At 42.3% G+C, this 19666-nt stretch overlaps 2 protein-coding genes across 3 annotated transcripts in view; both read right to left on the bottom strand.

Moving 5' to 3' along the window:
• The window catches only part of LOC129363361 (vesicle-fusing ATPase), a 29345-nt gene extending 18999 nt beyond the window's left edge, over positions 1–10346 (bottom strand). Inside the window, exon 1 of one of the 2 annotated variants that reach the window (XM_055035427.1) lies at positions 10070–10346. In XM_055035427.1, coding sequence (XP_054891402.1) covers positions 10070–10081 — 12 coding nt within the window. In that variant the 5' untranslated portion in view covers positions 10082–10346. The remainder of the gene's footprint in view (positions 1–10069) is intronic. The other variant, XM_055035428.1, reaches the window with a different exon arrangement.
• Positions 10347–17543: 7197 nt separating this feature from the next.
• On the bottom strand, positions 17544–19633 carry LOC129363221 (cyclin-dependent kinase 5 activator 1-like). Its single transcript, XM_055035185.1, has 2 exons — positions 19112–19633; positions 17544–18855 (listed from the first exon to the last, which is right to left on the bottom strand). The coding sequence occupies exons 1-2, from the start codon at positions 19622–19624 to the stop codon at positions 18364–18366; spliced, it is 1005 nt and encodes a 334-aa protein (XP_054891160.1). The 5' UTR covers positions 19625–19633; the 3' UTR covers positions 17544–18363.
• Positions 19634–19666: the final 33 nt, after the last annotated feature.

Consider the following 19666-nt stretch of genomic DNA (forward strand, 5'->3'; position numbering starts at 1 on the left):
GGGGACTTGGAGCAGCAAGCTGCAGGAACTAAAGCATGAAGAAACTGGGATGTTTTTGCAGACTCGTGAATTCCAGCTGTATTCACAGGTGGGAGGGAAGAAGCCCATGCTGCACACGTTGAACCACAGCGCTCGGCATGCGGGCCAGAGTTGGGGTTGGATTGACTTGGACTCCAAATTGGCATTTCTTTCAGTTCTTCAAATGAACCAATGTTCCAGGAATGAATTGAACCCCAAATCGGGAGGTTTTATACTACTGCATGTTTGGGTCAGTCAAAGAGCATCATCTATTCAGCATATAGGAAACACATGGCAACCATCCGGTCATGCTTACATGAACAGACATGAATATTTTCCTCTTATATGTGAATAGACGTTTTTAATGAGTGACAATGGAAGTGTTATCAAGGTGCCCATAACATGAGGGAGAATCTGATCTGATGACAAATATTCACAATTGTGTCAATTATAGATTCCATATCAGGGAACCAATAATTAACCAAAGCATATTTGAAACACATTCTTACGTAAAGTAACTTTAGTTTTCTTCATTTAGGCGGGGGAGGAGATTTTTTTCTTTTTCTTTTTTGCTGGTTACAATGATAACTAATGTCTACGGATTTAACTGTACCAGTTAGCATTTTCAGTCAAGACATAAGACAGGACATGACGTCTTCTACACTCTTTCTTCAACACTGACATGAAGCACAGTCTGGGCTCCTTCTGAAAACTCAGCAGATAAAAGCATTTTTTTTAATGTGTCCTGGCACCTTCAATGAACACCGCAAGACAGAAATGGGAAAATATTTCATTTTCTTTCTATTTCTGAGTTGAAATGCAAGAGAAAAACAACATAAAAAGATGCACTGACAAATTATCAGATGACTGAAGTCAGTCAGTTTTCAGCTTGAGTGCCTCACGATCTGGAAATGAAAAACTTGATGTTTTTCCGATGAAGGCATGCGCCGTAACTTCATGCTTCCAGGTCACTCGGACAGCAACACTCTTCGGAGTGAAAGTTGGAACAGAGAAAGTCTTCCCCTGCAGTGACTTCAGGCTACAACACTATATCAGCCACTCTTTGGCTGATATCGGTCTCTTCACTCTTTGGCCATTTTGGCTTCTGAAAATCTGATCAATTTTCTTCCAACTTGTTGAGGTATGAAAATCAGCCATCTGTCCTGCTGGGTACTGACCACTGAACACAATGTTGCTCAACTTCTACACTGGGACAGTGGGGAGGGATTACGCTGGTGTTGGGGTGAGAGATGCTGCTGACCGACTCGTCTGTTGCTAAATGTGGTCAGAGGTACAGGGACATGTTGAACATATGAATATGATGTTAAATTTGTTCCTTTGTTCGTTGATAATCTTACAGTCTACCCACCTCTCCTGGAGAAAAACTGGGTTATAAATACACACTTGTCTTTTTTTTCTCTCTCTCTCTTTGAAAACCTGATATTATTTTTGCAAGGCAGCATAGTAACAGCCACAGTTGCTCTCGTCTTCTACTGTCTGCTGCTGAACACGAAGCAGGAAGGAATCATTTCAGGCAGACACAGGGGGCTCAGACGTGTGATTTTTGCTCTGGGAGTTTATTTTTATTGATGAAACTGTTTTAAGAACACTATGTGACTAATTGATGGGGTCCCAATTTTTTCCCCCATTTCTATTTTTTTCAGTCACTTTCTGCTGAAGTAATTCATCTGATCTCCTTCTGCATTGTGTATTCCGGTCTCATATTCTCGATCCACATCCTGTTTGAATATTAAAAACTCAAGCTGCACTCTGAATAATGAGTGTTGGCTTAATGCCCCCATCTAACAGCTTTGCCTTCATTTATTCATATTATCCAGTCGGAGAATTCCCTCGCGACCCATTGACATTTCCTCCACCTCCTCTAAATTGTTAGTAATGACATAATGATTTCTGCACCCGTTTTTGGTCCCATTAAGTTTTCAGTGAATCAAGAAAACTGCTGCATCTCCTGGCTCCCTTCTCATCCGCCGACGGCGCTGCAGCATCCGCTCCCAAAACGTGTTGCGCCGCAGAGGCAGGGAGTGGCTTTCCCCGCTCATTCTAAATATTCTTCCATTTCAAGCTCCCCCCCCGTTAAATCATTCATCCCGCGGCGCCTGAGCAGGCGTATTGAATGTGGCGTCTGCACCGGGAATTGAGTGGCAACGCTGCAGCGAGTCCTGTGGTTTAAGACACGGGCAGAGCGGAGCGTCTGCTGTTCTCAGCTGAGTCGTTTTTATGTTTCATTGATCAAAAATAACGATTTTCCAGCTGTTTTAATTTCCACATTATCCACATTGCCATTGAAGTCATCCAATATTAATAGCTACTATTACCACAGTTGGTTAGTAGTTAGTTTCATTTACCTGAGTAAATTTATTCCCAGCTTTAAAAATGCACTTTCTGCATCTACTTGAGTAACACTGTTCCTGCTGTAACCATCGATTTCTGTACATTTATGTTGTGAAAATGTCATTTGTTGCTTCGTCTGTCTGAATTTGTAACTTTGTGTTGATATTATCTATTTCTGCGCACTTCAGACTTTTATTCTTTGAAACACTGGTTTGCATGCATCGCTCTGATGATTCAGATGTTACAGTCAAACTGCCAGCACTCGACTAGCCTTTCCACCAAAATAATCTGATTACGTCCAGATTAATACGGTTCATAGCGAAAGCTTAAAGTCAACGTTGCCGTCGTCCTGGAAACAGTCTTACAATTTAGCTTCCAGTCTCCCATGCAGAAGATCCCATTCTCCTGTTTCTGTTGAGAAAATCTGCTGACAGCACATGGCAACCAGAGCCACCGTGTATTTTATCATCAGGTACGCACTAATGAGAACGTTCTCACCATTTCGTGGGTCAAAAACTTCAATTTGAGAAGTTTTGATCCACAAAAAAAAAAACCTCTCTGTGCCAGAGAGATCATTTAAGAGCTTTTGTTGGTCCATTGGTGCATTTGAAAGAAAAATAGGATTCAAACCCAAGTGGCATTGATCACATTAGAGGCATCCGACAGGTTTTGGAATGAGTGCATGAGCTATATGAAGAGTAACAAATAAACAGGTCAAATCTGACTAAACCACAGATCTGGACCCTCCTGGTGTCTCAATCTTATATTCACATGGTATCAGCTCCCTCTGAGCTCACAATGAAATAATAAGCCACATGAGAAATCGAAGACTTCTAAATAATTCACATGAGTAATCTCTTGGCAGTTCAAGGGAGCATTCATTTAAACATCAGTTTCCTGATGCATCTCACCCTGAGTGGACCTGGGATACAGAAACCCTGCAATCTGTTGAATTTGACTGGAGTTTGTTCACCATATGCTCCCTGGTTTATCAGAACGTAAGGCTCTTTTTAGAGTGAACTACACAAATCCCACGCTGGTAAAAAAGCCAGTTCATTTCTAATCTAGGAGCCCCGCCTCCTCCATCTAACCTCCCTCTGAGTGCTTGCCTTTCTAACTCCTTCACCCAGGCGTCTCATTCTGTTGAGATGGAAACCTGCTCAGCCTCCCTCGCATAATAGACGACTTGGGAAAGTTTTGACTCATCAAACTTGGGGGGGTGAAGGAAATCTCCCATAGGTTCTTGCAAGACACTTCAAAAGCTCAGGCAAAAATCCTTAGAATATTTATTCATAAAGTGATTAGACGCTCCCCAGGTTATTTACTCTCTCTCCCTTTTGTCTTATGTATCAATTGTATCAATTATTGGTTGTTTTTCTGTTAGGAAGGGAGATAATAAGGAAACTCTCAGCCTCAGCAGAAACCACCAGCAGTCGTCCTGCCAGCTGTTCAGATGCTGATGTCAACCGACGGCTGGAAGTGAGGATATTTTATTTCCTGTTTATCCAAAGTCACTTGACATGTCAAACTGTATGCAATAAGGCTTCTCTTCTGCATGTTAAAAAAAAATATTTACATGCATTTCAAAAGATTCCAGTCAGCGAACGCAGCATATCTAAGCTCTAGCATTTCATGGAAACGACAACACTCTTCAGTGTGGGTGTTGCTCTTGAGGCAGCATGACTCTGTTAGTTGCATTTAGCATCCATGTGGTGTTTTGAAAAATTACTATGTCATAAATCAACTCATTTTCTCCATGTTTCAAAGCTGATTATTATTTGCTAGCTGTGCTAACTCTGTGTTAGCACAGATGATGCTTTGCATTCCAGGCACCGTCGCAGTTGCCGCTGGCTGCAGCAGGCTGCAGCAGGCTGCAGCAGAGCAGAGCGCCATCTGCTGTGGAGGTGTTGCTGCCGTGTCGTCTGACCACAGCAGAGTAGCGTTCTAAATATATCTGCAGATCAGAGCTCAGGGAGGAAGGATCTGTGCTGCAGAATCTGGGATTAACCATTTCTCTCTAATTCATGGGCTGACACACACACACGCACACACACACACACACACACACACACACACACACACACACACACACACACACACACACACACACACACACACACACACACACACACACACACACACACACACACACACACACACACGTGCTCCTGACTTCCGATTCACACAGAAAACCTAAAACGTCTCCCTCTGGAGCTGTGAGTCAGGCCCAGACCAGGTCATGCACTAACACACTTGTATGGACTCATTAATTTTTCAGTTGCTGACAGAGGAATGCGTGGAAGTGTCCCATCTTGTCTATGAACATGCCAACTCCTGTTGCAGTGATGGAAAAGTCCAGATTAATCCATTACATCAACGTGGCATGGCTGACATTAACTGCTTCAAAGGTTATTTATTAATTAAAACCAAATTAATTAATAAATTCATTTGGTTCCTCTTTTGCCGTTAAACATTTGGAGCTGCGTTTATTTGAGGCTGACATAATTAATTGTGACGAATTGATTATTGGAATAATTGTGAACTAATTTAATAATCAATTAATCGTTAGCTGAAGTAAATGGTACCCATTTCCTGAGAGAACAACACACCCAAAGCAGTGATTATGACAAAACCTCACAAAAAATATAAACATTTAGAATTAAAAAAAATAAAAATAAGATTTATCTGCCCAGAAATCATCAGCTTCACCTGATTCAAACTCTGTAAGGAAAACAAATCTGTTATTTCACATTTTTCGCTGCCCTGTCGGTGTGAACAAAATATAATCTACCAATCAGACGAACACTGCACTGATGCCAAGTCAGGCAGAAAAATGAGATTTTCACATGTTGACATTTGAAGGATTCGCAGTAGACGTTTCCTTTGCCACAAAGTCCACAGTAAAGGAATGTTATGCTTTTCCTTTTTAGGCAATAAAAAAGATTTGCTTCCTTTTGTGAAAATAAAAGTTATTTAAATCACTTTCATATTTAAATATTGTCTAAAAGAAGCTCAGATTAATCAATTAATCCTCAGAAATAATCAATAGGATTATCAATTGCTGAAACAATTGTTGGTTTGCAGACCTGCGTTTATTATTTATGATTATGTTCCGTTCATCGTCTCATTTCTGATCCCCGTCTCGGTGCTTTCTACTCTGAGTCCTCTCTCTCTCTCTCTTTGATTCCACCTTACAGAGTCGAGCTGTGAGGTGGAACTCATCGATTAGATAACAGAAGGAAAAAAATAAATAAATAAATAAAATCAAGAATCTTCCCTTCTACCACACTGGCAGTTTCGCTGCTCAGACGTGAGCATGAAGACGGCCAGCGAGGCAACGGCAGCACAGCCGAGCAGGGGGGCGATTTGGAGACGCACTTCATTAAACGGCATAACCAGCGAGAGCGCAGAGAAGGAGAGACACAAATTAAACGAGCCTCCAGCTTCTGCAGCCCACTCACTTGTTTCATCAAATAAGACTTTTTTTTTTTGTTCCTTTTTCTCCTCAGCCGGGAGAGCAAACGCCTCCCAGTCTCTAGTTATTGATCTTGACACTTTCCAATCAATCAGGCTGTCCTTGAAAACACCCACAAGCAAGCAATTTGAATAATATCCTTTTATACACAAAGCCATCTGGCAAGGAGTAAATTGAGTTTGGTGCTCGAGTTGCATCAAATATATATATATATAATTGCAGCTGTTTGTAGTTTCAGTTCAGCATGAAGAAAGCAGTTCCTGTTTTAATAGTGATCCGAGATACATGATGCTAATCTGCCATGTTTACGGTTTGAAACAGACCAGATCAGAGTGAACAAATGTATCTGATATGTACGTATAATAACAAATGGAGGTTTTAGTCGTTTCAAGAAATAATTGCATTGAATTTCCACTAATTTTGACCCTAAAGGTGACAGCAGGAAGTTATTTAATGTTTCTTTTCTGACCCAATTTTCTGTCGATATCGTCACACAGAAGGAAATTTATCCACCCTCTTTTTACAGAATTTTTATTTGTATTTTATAAACTAAAAATAGCAATAAAATGGGACCGTTTTAATAGTAGGTATTCATCAGAAACAGCCAGTTTTCTTTATTCAAAGAGTGAATTGGTTTTGATTGGCTGGACTCAGGTCAAGGTGACTCTTTCCATGGTATCCAATTAGCATGCAACTTTTAGAAAACTCAAAACGATAATTATTTGAAAGAGCTTCTAAAATCCTAAAGCCCAAAACTGTTTCTGTCTCACACCTAACAGTCATTGCACAGAGAATACTGAGAACTGTAACTCAATGTTTGCTTGTTTAGATGTTGAACTGTTACGTGTCTGATCTTTGGTTTCTGGGCTTTAACAAGGCCAGATAGCTACACACCGTATAGCTGAAAAATGTTACATTAAAACAGCCTTTTACAGAATATTTCATCTCAGCACAACCAGAATGTGAATGTCACACTGACCTGCTGTGGAAATACAAGGAGACTTTAAAAAAGAATAAAGTTAGATTATTTTATTTAGTGGGTGATGATGGAAACCGAGACTAACTGAGTCCTTCACTAAAAGCATTAAACACTTCCCATTTTAACAGTTTAAACACCAAATATACCTTAACATGCACATACAATGGAAATGATCTTGACACAACTGCAGAAGCCGACACCCACAGTCTGTTATCGCCACTCTTGGGGGTACAGCCGATCAACGGCAAGGAAAAAGAATCATGCTCCTGGATTGGCTGCAAATATTGTTCAGTGCATCCCAGCATTTAGTTCAACTAACATTTAGTCCAATCCAGCATCTAGTCCGCCCCAACATTTAGTCCAATCCAGCATCGAGTCTGCCCCAACATTTAGTCCAATCCAGCATTTAGTCTGCCCCAACATTTAGTCCAATCCAGCATCTAGTCTGCCCCAACATTTAGTACAATCCAGCATTTAGTCCGCTCCAACACTTCTTTACAGCAATGCTAGTAACCCACACACCAACCCACTATTGGATAGTTTATTTTTATTCAGATGGCCTCAAAAGACTTTCTGTTTGTAGTTTGGTGTTGAGGTCATCAAGCTGTCAGTCTGCATAGCCAGTTGCTTTCCACTGACTCCTTTTGACACGTCCCAGGATGCAACAGTGCTCAGACGACGGAGTGAATCTGTGGTTTCCTCCGGGATCAGAACGCCAGTGGATACTTCTGACCGACGGCGGATGACCAGAGACGAGAATGTACCATCAAAACAGACAGGATTGTACAAGCTTCACTTTTTTCACTTCAGACAACGACACAGATTTTGTATCTGTCAATGATAATCCAATAGAGAAAAACAGAACTGAATTAAATTAAAAGATTTATTTCAGTCGGTGCAATTAGGAGAAGAGTCAATGAAACTAACAAAAACGATTGGTTGGTTGATGTGTAAAGTAAACTGCAACAAACCGTTCAAATGGTTCACAAAGCGCAATTGGGAATTCTAAATCTAATGTGAAATAAAGAATAAAACATGACATCACTCAGAGGACAAAGTATAGAATTAGACTGAATAGATCTGACCTTACGGATCAGACACTTTGGCACCTAGTTTATTCTCAATTTCGTAACTGATACAGGTGTTAATAACAGATCGTTCCATCTATAATATCTGGCAACTGCCATGTACCTGAATAATGAAACTTGACTGGCTTATTTGAAATTCTACAGAAAGAATCCAAGTAGTTATAGATTCCCTAAAATCGGATTCTGTCTCTGACGCCACCAGTGAAACGCCGCCATTATTCTGAAAGAGGAACCGCAGCTCCACACAAACTGACCAGCTAAAATGAAGCTTCTACAAAGCTGATCAACCCTTGAAAGGATCTTCCTTCCTTCAGAAGTAAACCATATTTAAGAGGACAAAGCTGCAGCACGGGCCCTAACGAAGAACCCTGAAGTGTTAGCAGCTGTTAGCATCAGGAGCATGCATTCTGTCTGCACTGATGAGGACAGAAACCGGGCATGTTGCTGACTAAAATAGAAAATGAATTAGCCTGACGTGACGTGTCCAGTGATTTTTAAGGTAAAATGACAATATGTGGACTCCTAAACCTGAGTGTCTCCAAGGCAACAACATGAAGGATGTGCTACAGCATTGCAAAGATTTGTCTTTTCTTATCTCAGCCTGCGTCCTCCTTTAGAAATAGCTACTTAGCAAACCCCCCACAGACAGCTCAGGAGGATAACCAGAATCCTTGCTAGGAAACTTGTTTTGATTGATGGAAAGATCTGATTAAACATGATATGTGGAAAAACAACAATTTCTATGGTGTTTTTTTTTTTTTTTTTTTTAGTCACTTCATTTAGACTCCATCTTTTTATAGAATGTTATATAGGTTGTAAAATATGATGACATCTGAGGTTGTATGGCTCGTGGTCAATGTTATAGAAGATCGGGGCAGGAAGAAAAGTTAAGTACCTCAAAGGCCGGTTGATATGTCTTGTCAAACTCATTTTGATTCAAGATCCTGAAAGTCCTCAAGAGGCCAGTTGATAAAACCACCCAGAAACAACAGTTGTAATCCTGAAGTTGTATTTATTTGGCCAAAAGAGTCACGGTGGACAGGATTTGGCCCACAGGCCTCAACTTTAGTAAAGAAAATAGTAAAACTAACAAGCCACATGGGGCTGGCAGTTTCAGTGGATTTTAAGATCCTTATTTTGACAACCTTAAGTCAAAATACTTCTGATGCTGCTGATCGCTGTAAATTATAAACAATACAATAAATGCTCTCTAGTAATAATTATTCTCCTAGGGTACATTCAGTACACTGCATGTCAACACATGGGGACAAACATCAGGTTGATCCGTCATGTAGCTGCAGCAAATCGAATCGATTTATTTGCTGGAATTGGAGGCAATAACACAACCCCTGATCAAATATCGCGTTATTCCGAGGCTTTTAAAGTGAGAGAGAGAGAGAGAGACAGAGAGAGAGAGAGAGAGAGAGAGAGAGAGAGAGAGAGACAGAGAGAGAGAGAGAGAGAGAGAGAGACAGAGAGAGAGAGAGAGAGAGAGGTTCTCCTTGTTAAATAAAACCCACCCCGTTCACTGATGAGGGCGGCAAGGAGCGGCTGGTGGTGAAAGTGATGGCAGGTTTAACACCTTGTCTCCCTGCGCGTCGACGGGTTGAACAAACCCAGTCAGATCAACATGCACCGTCCAGCAGCCAGACATGCACCGCCGTGTTTGCGGCTTCTGCAGGACTGCGGATCGGAGGAGACATTAACGCATTGTGCGCGAAATTGGACGCGCTGTTTTTTTGTTGTTGTTTTTTTTTATACCACCAATTACAAAACAAACAAACCAAACAGCCTCCTTATTGGATGACCATCCGGACTGGCTGCAGCTCCAGGGCAAAGCGAAGCCTCGGTTTTCTGTTCATTCTGGCAGCAGACTGAGCCCATGCAGACCTGAACCAAAATGTCCTCCCTCTTGTCCCCCCCAAAACACACACACACAGACACACACACAGAGGAGGCAGCTAAAAAACACACAGCCCCGCTCCTCAGTCACGGTGACATTCAGGCGGAACCGAGGCTTCCTGGGCTCCAGGTTGACGGGAAGATTAGGCTTAACCGACATCTTGCAGCAGCGGCTGAGCCGCGTGTTGCTCCATGACAAACGCAGGGCCCACTCTGAGTCTCACCGCGGGACAGAAACTCGCGCAGCGCTCTTACCCGGGTCGCCATCTTCGCGGGTTGCGGCGGATCTGGGGGATGCGGCTCGGATCAGCGGTTCATAGGACGATGGGGCGCGCAGCTCGACGGCAGCTCGCTTTATAAGCTGCAGCGCATCGCGCTCTCATTGGTCGGCTGAGGCGGAAGCGTGACAAAGGGGGGCGCTAGGGGGCCGGGATGCGTCTGGAGACGTCACCAAGTGGTCGGCACAGCAGATCGGGGGTCGGGTCAGACCTGCTGGACCACAAACCACTGAGATCTGGGCGGGTTCTCCTGCCTCAGCACCTCGGACAGAGCCGCGCTGCTCTCCGGTCACGTGATCTGTTCAGCTGTGGCGCAGCAGAGGCGCATCTACAGGCTGCAGACCGGCCCGTCAGGACTGGAGTTTGACACCCTGCGGTTTAGTTGAACTCAAATTAGTCCGATTTTATGTTATTTTGTTTTTCTCAGGAAGAGCTCCGGGACGTTTGACCTCTAACCTCCCGTCCCTTTCTGCACACAGCGCCCCCTGACATCCCACAGACCAATTCTTGCTACTGCAGATTTGCAGTGGTTTTAGTTAAACCACTGCACATAACTTTCTGTTTCTTACTTATTCTTTAATGTTAGATTTATTTTTCTGGTTCTCTCTCTCTCGACCCATGTACCATTTTCTCTCTCTCTCTTTTTGTTTCTTTCTCTCTCTCTCCATCTCTCTCTCTCCATCTCTCTGTCTCTCTCTGTCTCTAGCTCTCTCCTCACACCTGCAACCTATTAGTCAATCAGCCCAGATGGTTCCAGCACTCACCCTCCCAGAATTTCGTGACCTCTCTCTCTCTCTCTCTCTCTCTCTCCTCCTTGCTGGTTCTTTCTTGTGGTCAGTCCCACGATCTGCCACAGTGACCGGAGCAGAGAGGCGTTTCTCACTGTCGAATCTTACAAAAACGTATCTGAGGTCCACCATGTCCCAGGAAACACCCCAGTGGCCTTGCAGCCACTTTCAGTAGCCGATCAGATTCCATGTGATGACATCATCAATGACTTCGACCCATGAGATGAGGCCAATAATGACAAGAAAAAATCTCCTTCTTCAAATATTTCCTGTCGCCCTCTGGTGGCCAATCTTTGTAAATGTCTATTGAAATAAAATGAGGGAAAAAAAAGAAGGAATCAACTCTATAGTCTAGAAATAAACAAACACACAGTACTTGGAAAGATTTTTATATAAAGTCATTGTAACAGTTGATCAAATAATTCTTATTTCTCACATACATATTCATACATCCACATAGTAACATATTGCAGCATTAGCACTCTAGTAACACTAGTAGCCTTGACTTTTGTTCAACAAAGATTCTTCTTTACACATGAGTCACAAATGAAAAGGGAGTAAAACTGTACCAACTTCATCATACCAGAAGCTTCCACAATAGTTTTTTGTCTTGTACATGACGCAAGATAAAATATGGCACATTGCAAAGAGTTGATCGCCGACGAAGGTTTGGGCGGGAATCGCCGAGTCTCACTTTCCTCTCCCAAAAAACGTTCATTTATTTGACCGTTCTGGCGCCTTGAGCTTGTCGGGTTACTGACACCTGACAGATGGGAGCGGCTTGGTGCAAAAGTGTGGATGAATGCTCACGAATCGTTTTGTTCTCAGGGAAAACACATCAACACTGACACCGTCTGACATTCACATAGTTGCACTAATATCTTGAGTTTACTGCTGTGGTCCATTTATCTCCAAAGTCGAAGCTTAATCTGGAAATGACGCCACCCTGAATTTAACTATATATTCTACCTGACAGACGCAAAGAGAGTGAATTAAGAACCGACCCACTGTGTGAACAGGCCAACTGATACAAGTCCCCATTACATCCGATGGATGAAAACTCTGTAAACATGTTCAATATGTGCATCATTATTAGTGATTGATTCCATGACGTAAATCCATCAGAAGTGCAAATAAATATATTAGAATTGTCACCATATTTTGAACATGTGACAGCTATTGGTAACCTGTTAACATTGATCCTCCCCCCCAACATATGACGTATTAGTTATGACTTCTGAGTGCAAACCGACTGCCCCCGTATGGCTGGGTGCTTATTCATCCTCAGCGACAGGCCCTGTGGAAACTTCACATTTCAACATGAACTATTTAGCTTCTTGCAAAAAAGAAAAAATCTTTCTTGAGTGATTGTTGAGTCACAGGTTGGCAGCTGGAATTTGGCACCGAACGTTCATCAAACTTTGGGTTTCTCAAACTGAAGATAAATCAATGGCATTTTGTGAGTTTGTAGTAAAGAGACAGATCGGCTAGCTAAGCTATAGTCATGTTAGCGTTTAGCATTTCATTTAATGCCTGACAAATTAGTGTGTGGTGCCTCAACTGTCTGTTGAACGTACTCTGTGTGTTGGTACCAAACGTTAGAGGGGAAAACGTTAGCAAAGCTGCTAGCATAATTTCACATTTAAATTCTGTCACATAACATTAAACGTAGAGCAGTTAGACAGTGCAAATTCATGTATTATCATGACAGTTAATGTGCCAAGACTCACCAACACTACATTCCAAGAACAATGTTGTTAAGATATTGACTTTTTTTTTTTTTTTACCAAGGACCAATTTGGTGTAGCTAATGTCTTCCAGGACAGTTTTACCTTGTTGCCTGTAAAATAGGCCTACATTAGGTCAATTAGAAATAAATTATCTTGCAGCTTATCTGTGAACTGGAGGTGATAAGATACAACTACCGCAAAGTCACTGCAGGAGAATAGAAAGCTTGTACCGCTTTTGACAAACCTTTAAGATTTTAGCCATTTTTCCAAGAACGGCACATTCATCATCGCTCTTTGAAATGCTGGACCCGTCGAAATCACAGAAATCTAGAAAAAACAAGGTATTCGTTTTCACCCTGACTTCAGTGGCTTCATTGGATGGCCTCGTGAAAATTAGTACCTCTACCTTTTGAACACAACTTTTACCCTCCATTAACCTGCAGCAACAGATGCATCGCCTCCTGGAGTTTGGACTGCTAAAGAGAAAACAATGTGTGGAAAGGCAGGTTGGAAACGCCTTTAAAAGAGATGCTACTGGTCTGATTAAGCCATCAGACACTTCCATGTGGAGTGACACACAAATAAGCTCTTTTGGCCTAATTTCGTCCCTTGTCTGCATATTTGACTTGTGAGGTCTGCCGTAGTAGTAGGGCTACATGATTTTCATCATTTCAGCTGCTGCAGCCCAGCTAAGTACCATACACTTCCAAACTCCAACTAGAGTTTGACAAATATCTGCATCATGGACACATCCCGACTGCACTTTGCAAATCATTCGCAGTCATTCATCATGTTTAAAAAGCCATTTCCCTTTTGTCTTTCACAACAGCCTACAAAAGCCATTCTGACTTTGTTCAGTGCTCTGAAACATCAAACAGCCTATTATTGTTCTTCAGAGGTCATAAAATCCACATAGATGTGTTGAATGCTCTAGTCATGTGATTCCAAAGTTGGCATACATTTAACAAAGGTAATCATACAATTTCATTGTGTAACAAAATCACAAGCTTCCATGTTTTTGAAATCCACCAAAGAAAGTCCTTCTTCTCTGCTCTACATCTCTGATACAGAATGTATGAAAAACTCTTTTTCTTTACAGTCTCTCTTGTTCAGGACTCAGATACTCTGAGTTGGCTCATTTTTCTTCTTTTGTGTGTTCTTTATGTTTTTTTTTTTTTTTTTATGAAATAATGAGTCTTCATAATGATATGGCACAAGACCTCTGACCTTTAGGAGAAGGCATAGGTTTTTAACAACTGAAGACAGTTTTATTCGCTACAGTTTGACTTTGTGACATAAAATGATCAAGGTAAAGCCTCCAGGATGATAATGTCAAACCCTCATCCTCTGTGGCTCTACCACTATTACTTTACCTTGACGAGTTGGAATCGAAAGAACCCTTTCATTTGTCTCACAAATTAGATGAAAATTCTGCAGCGAGTTAGAAGTTTATGAACAAAAGCCTGTCCACACAAACCAGATATTTTGCCAACCAAATATTTTCACCTCAGTTCAAAAAAAAAACTTTCCAAAGACAAATTTTGAAAACCGTGAACTTTAGAACATTTGTGGTGCATATCCACATGACCTGATGACACGGAAAATATTAAAAGAATATTTTGAATCTTTTCTTGATGGAAAAGCATCAGAGGGGCCTTCAGTCTGAAGCCGATATTTTCACAGAAACCGTAACGTTCTTGTTGAAATCCAGCCGCTCGTTTACACGTCTCCAGTGATCAGAGTTTCTGACGCCGGCGCTTTTTGAAGCCAGGGATCAGAGTGAAAGCTTTCTGAAGCAACCGCCACAGAGGGGTGGAGCTTTCCACAGGTGAGAACACAAGACTGGAGGGTTTAATCAGATAATAACATGAACACCTGTTCAGTTTAACACAACTTCGTAATTTGTATGTTACTTGTTTTCCAAATGAGCTGGAAGCTAGAGAGTTGGAAGCTAAGGGTCAACATGTTGAAATCCCCTTCGCCATCACAACTACATTGGATTTAAGGTGTCTGGGCGGTCTGGTCTAAATGTAGAACTGTTCCCCAATCAAATACTGACACTGTCCAGACAGTGGTCTTGTGTAGTCTTAGGACCCACCACTCTCCACCCCCTCATTCCTTAACGCCTCAACATAACCCTAACCCTAAAACACGTTTTGCATTGGCCAGACCCTAAGTTAAATGACTTTTTACTTCAAACACATTTCTGTACCAGTATAGAATACGGAAAGACTTTTTCCGTATTCTAAGACTTTTCCGTATTCTATACTGGGCATGAATGACCTAGAAAGGGTTTTGGAATGTGGGGACTTAGAGTGGCCCAGTTCAAGTCCAGCTTTTTGTCATAGATGCCTACTGAGGATTCGCTTTGAAGTAATACTGATTAATGACTGATTAAGTGGCAGTTATAGGCCCAAAATGAGTTGACAAGTTGGTGCTCCTGTAAAGGCATTTCAGTTCTGAGATGCCACCTGCGCATGCAGAAAGGTATCCATGAACAAGGCTCTGTGAGGGTATAGAAGAGGATTTCCTTTTTTAAAAAATTGTGATGTCATTATTGTCGTTATTTTCGCCACCCACTGGAACAAAATAGGCATTACAGCCTACGGCACCGTGCCAATGCAAATGCAGACTTTTTCCAAAGTGAAGAGAAAAAAAAATCTGCTTCAAAAAATATCTGGAGAGGTGTAGAGGAAGCCTATCTATTCTACGGCAAACTTCAGTTCCTGGAAATCATGTGGGCTCATTTTCGCCCCCCGTTGCCGTGTCATCACATAATAGAAGTTTAAAATGAAGGGCTACTGCCTGCTCTTTCATGAATATATTCTGAGCTAAGCCACTCAGTCTCCCCCATGACAGAGACGTCATCTTGGTGCCACAACACGGTGTCTTACTTCCAGTAGTTCAGCGTGACCGCCCCTCAATCTCTTTTGCATTGTTGAGGTGCGGAGTGTCCAACACAAAGCAGCATGCTAGGGAACCTACAGAAGCACACATGCATGTCAAACAGCTTGGTCAGTACATAAAGCCAACCGGGTCGCCTGACCTCAGACTGTGTCTAGTCTCTGGTTTGAACTAGATTGTCTGGTTCAGAGCAAGGTAGGTGAAGGGAAAGACGTTTAGCCCGTGTTGTTGTTGAAAGCACTGAACAGTGGCGACAGAGGACGGTACCGGCAGCCCGGGTCTCTAGAACCAAACGGTGAAGTCATAGAACTGCCTTGGAAAAGGAAATACATCTATGTACTCTCTGATATGACTAGGTTTTCTTCAGGTGGTTCAGTATTTATCCCTCATTACACAGGAAGTCTTCAAGAACACAATATTCCTTCCTCCTTTTTTACTTCCTTTCTTCCTTTCCCTACTTATGTTTTCAGTATTCAGCATCGACATGCAGCAATTAAAACAACAAAATCTGTTCCCCATGTAACTGTGTGCCCTGGAGGGTTGAGTATTGCACTTTGTCATGTTTCGTACATGTAAACATCTTAAGGGCGGGTAGGCTTGCTTTATGATCAATGATCTGTGCAAGAAGGACTAAGATTTTACTTAACCTTCTATATAAGTAGTTGGTTGGTGGAGTTTTCCTGAACAAAATGTGAACGCTCCTTTCAAATACAGTACTTTAGATATATTGTTGATGGAATATTTAATTACAGCGAGAATTTCACCGGGGAGAAATATTCCTGCTCGACTTCCACTCTCCCACATCATGGTGTTAGCTAAGGAGCTCAGGCGAGACGATGAGGGTAAGACTGAGAGGAGGAGGCCAGTTATTGGTTGTGTGTTTGGGTTTCATGGAGTGTTAAATACATCGTATTTGTCAGAAGTCGAGTCATTGGCTCAAAATGTGTTCTGTTTATCGGTGCTGTATGTGTGAATGTGGATCCATGTCTGGCGTCTCTGAACCAGTTCAGACGATTTCAGATGGTTTCCCCTGAAAAAGTTCCAGGTCAGACTGATGCTGCGCCTGAGGCTAGAGACTGATATCAAAAATATCTCGGAAATACTTCCTGCTAATATCAGGAGAAGAACTCTGCTTTCAGGATAGGAGATATCATATAGTGTCTTGCAAAAGTATTCCAGTCCTTAAAACGTTCAACATCTTGTCACATAACTAGAACTCTACAAAATATCAATATTTCAAAATATATCAGAGTGAAAATATGAGAAGAATGCTTTGATGCACTAATTGGAGGAATCTGATATTTGAATTGCTATATATGCAATTTTTGAATGCCAGAAACCTTTTTGTTCTCTGGTCCCACAGTGGACGGACATTTCTGTTGGCCCAGATGCTCGACCACAAAAGGATTGTGAAGAAAGAGTGGCTCGGTTGCATTCTCATTGCAGTTTTCAAAAATAGTATCTCAATTACTTCTTGTACTGATATTGTTCAACTCTAGAAACAATCCTATCTTCTTGCTGTAAGCCATGTATGTCCCAATAAAAATTAATTATTTTAATGTGTACAATAAAATAATTCATCATGTGGGTCAGTTTTTTTTTGATGCAGCAAGACAAAATGTGTGAAAGTTCAAGAGGTATGAATACTTTTGCAAGGCACTACAAAAGACATTTTTCCCCGTTTGGATGATGCTCAGTGTTTACATGTAGTTAGAGAAAATCTCTTGAGATTTCTTTTTTCAAGCCAAGTTACTTTAATTATTCAGGCTGAAAAGTCATATTTTTGATCCCATCCAGTGAACTACACCATATTTCAAATTATTATGCAAATTGGGTTAAAGTGTCATAAAAATATATATTTTTTTGTTGTGCTATTAAATTTCTAGATGGTATTGTGTGTCAGGGCTCTTGGAATCACTATAATTAATTTCAGAGCTGGTTGATTAGTTTAGCTCAGTTAAAGGAAATCTATTTAAAAAGGATGTTCCACATTATTAAGCAGGCCACAGGTTTCAAGCAATATGAATCTCTGCTGATGAAAATCATCAGACAGTATAGAGCCGTATGACAAGATATGAAAACATTAGATATTTAACGAAAACTGCAGCGTTATCGTACTGTGAAGAGATTTGTGGCTGATTCAGAAGAAAGACGGTTTGTACAGATAAAGCACAATGAGGAAGGTTTCTGTTAGAGAAATTCATGGGATTAAGAGTCCAGCTGTTAAAATGCTCTTACAAAGCAGCAAACGGTTATTAGAAGCTGCTGGAGCCTCTGGAGCCTGAATTCAGGCAGCATCACTTAATGCTGCACAGTCAAAGAATGACCGTTTGCAGTTCTATATAATCCATAAAATATTTAGAAAATCTGCTGTGCATAATAATTTTGAATAGTGCATTTTGAGTTGTTTATTTTTGAAAAACATATACTGTCCTCATGGGGAAGCTCTGTTCAGTAAAATTTGATTTATGCTGAAATACTTCATGACTTGAAAATGACACTCACCATCATTTGCTCTGACCATTTAAGAAAATCGGAGAAAACATCATTTGCATAATAATCTGGGACACGGTGTGACTGGTGTGAAGGTACAGTCACACTGTATTGACTTTGACGTGGTAAATCTGTTTTGTGTAAAAGTGACTCATTTGCTGACTTTGGTGATTTCATTTCTATTTATGGATTGAAATGTTTTGACCTACGAACAAGAAATTTGGTCAATCGTGGACTAACAGAGACGCCAGACAACTGTATCTCTCTAAGTGAAGACAACTCTGTTTCCCATTTGCCTTCCCTGACTGCAACCTCGCTATCCTTCTACCTTTCCTTACTCCCCTCCCAGAGCCCTCCTATCGGTCAAGGCCTATGAGAAGCTTGGTCTTCTCTTCCTCTTTCTTGCTCTCATTCTTCAGGTCGGCAAACACCTGGGTGAAGAAGTGTGGGTCGGTGTTGATCTGAAGCATCTTGCCACTCATCCGGTTGATGATCTCCAGGCAGCGATCCCAGAAGGCTTCCTTCTCTGCTTCAACCAGGAAGGGCTTCAGCGGATAGGAGATCTCATTGCCCATGTAGGAGTAGGAAAGGTAGAGGCAGGTGAGGAGCGAGGCCTGGAGCTCCCGCTCCGAGGCCACCTCGGACGAGACCACGTCGCGGCACAGCATGTAGAGGAAGACCACGTTGGCTGGAGTGATGAAGCCCTGATCCTGCCAGCCCTGCAGGAGCAGGGAGCGGTCTACGCTGCGCAGCCACAGCACCGGGTCTGTGGGGGACAAGCGCTTCAGTCTGTAACAACGGCGGCAGAGGAACTCTCCGAGGCTACGCATCAGTTCGCTGGTGGAAGCCTGGGGTTCAGAAAAGACAATACAGGTCAATGGAAAAAAGCAGAAGGCGCACGATGGAACAGCTGCAGATTTGATTGATTAATTAACGAAAGGTGAGACATCAAGCTTCCTCGAATATGATTTGTCACCTGGTTTGTGTAGCGCACTCTTTAAAACATATTCAAAAGATTCATAAGAGTTTTCGCAAGACTTATCATCAGTTTGTTGTTCCTGCTGAGCTCAGGCAGAAAGATGAACAACGTGACATTTGCCTCACCTGAACAATGATGCGTTTGGGCGTTCCAGCGGCGGTGGAAGGCGGGATTCCAGGCCCTGTGAGGGAATTCTTTTTGGCGACTACAGCAGCTACGTTTGCAACGGTCTTGGAGGTGGGCAGGTGGGAGGAGGTAGTGGTGGTGGCAGCCAAGGGGTCCTGACCGGAGGAGTATGATGTGAGGTTAGCGCAGGACTGAGACTTTTTTAGCTTGAGGCTGTTGGAGGCTGAGTTGGTGGTGGCGGCTGCGTGGCCGTCCGGGGAGCTCCCTTTCCCACCGTCCCCAACTTCTGATTGCAGCTTCTTGGAACCCTTCCTTTTTGCTGATACAGCAACGATTCGTTTCCATGGCAAAGCGCTAATAATGGAGGGGCGCTTGAGGGACTTAGCCGCCGCTGCAGCCTCCTTGGCATTCTTGCTGTTCTGAACAGCAGTGTAGTGGCCCACTGTGGCCGGGCCGTCCTCGAAGAGAGCGGCTTTACGGTAGCTCGGAGAGAGCGACAGCACCGTTCCCATGATGTCTGATCAGACTCCTCAGTCGGGTCGGGCTCAACGGGG

This window comes from Poeciliopsis prolifica, unplaced genomic scaffold (genome assembly GCF_027474105.1).
Source record: "Poeciliopsis prolifica strain line A6 unplaced genomic scaffold, Auburn_PproV2 SCAFFOLD010, whole genome shotgun sequence".
NCBI classification, from domain to species: domain Eukaryota; kingdom Metazoa; phylum Chordata; class Actinopteri; order Cyprinodontiformes; family Poeciliidae; genus Poeciliopsis; species Poeciliopsis prolifica.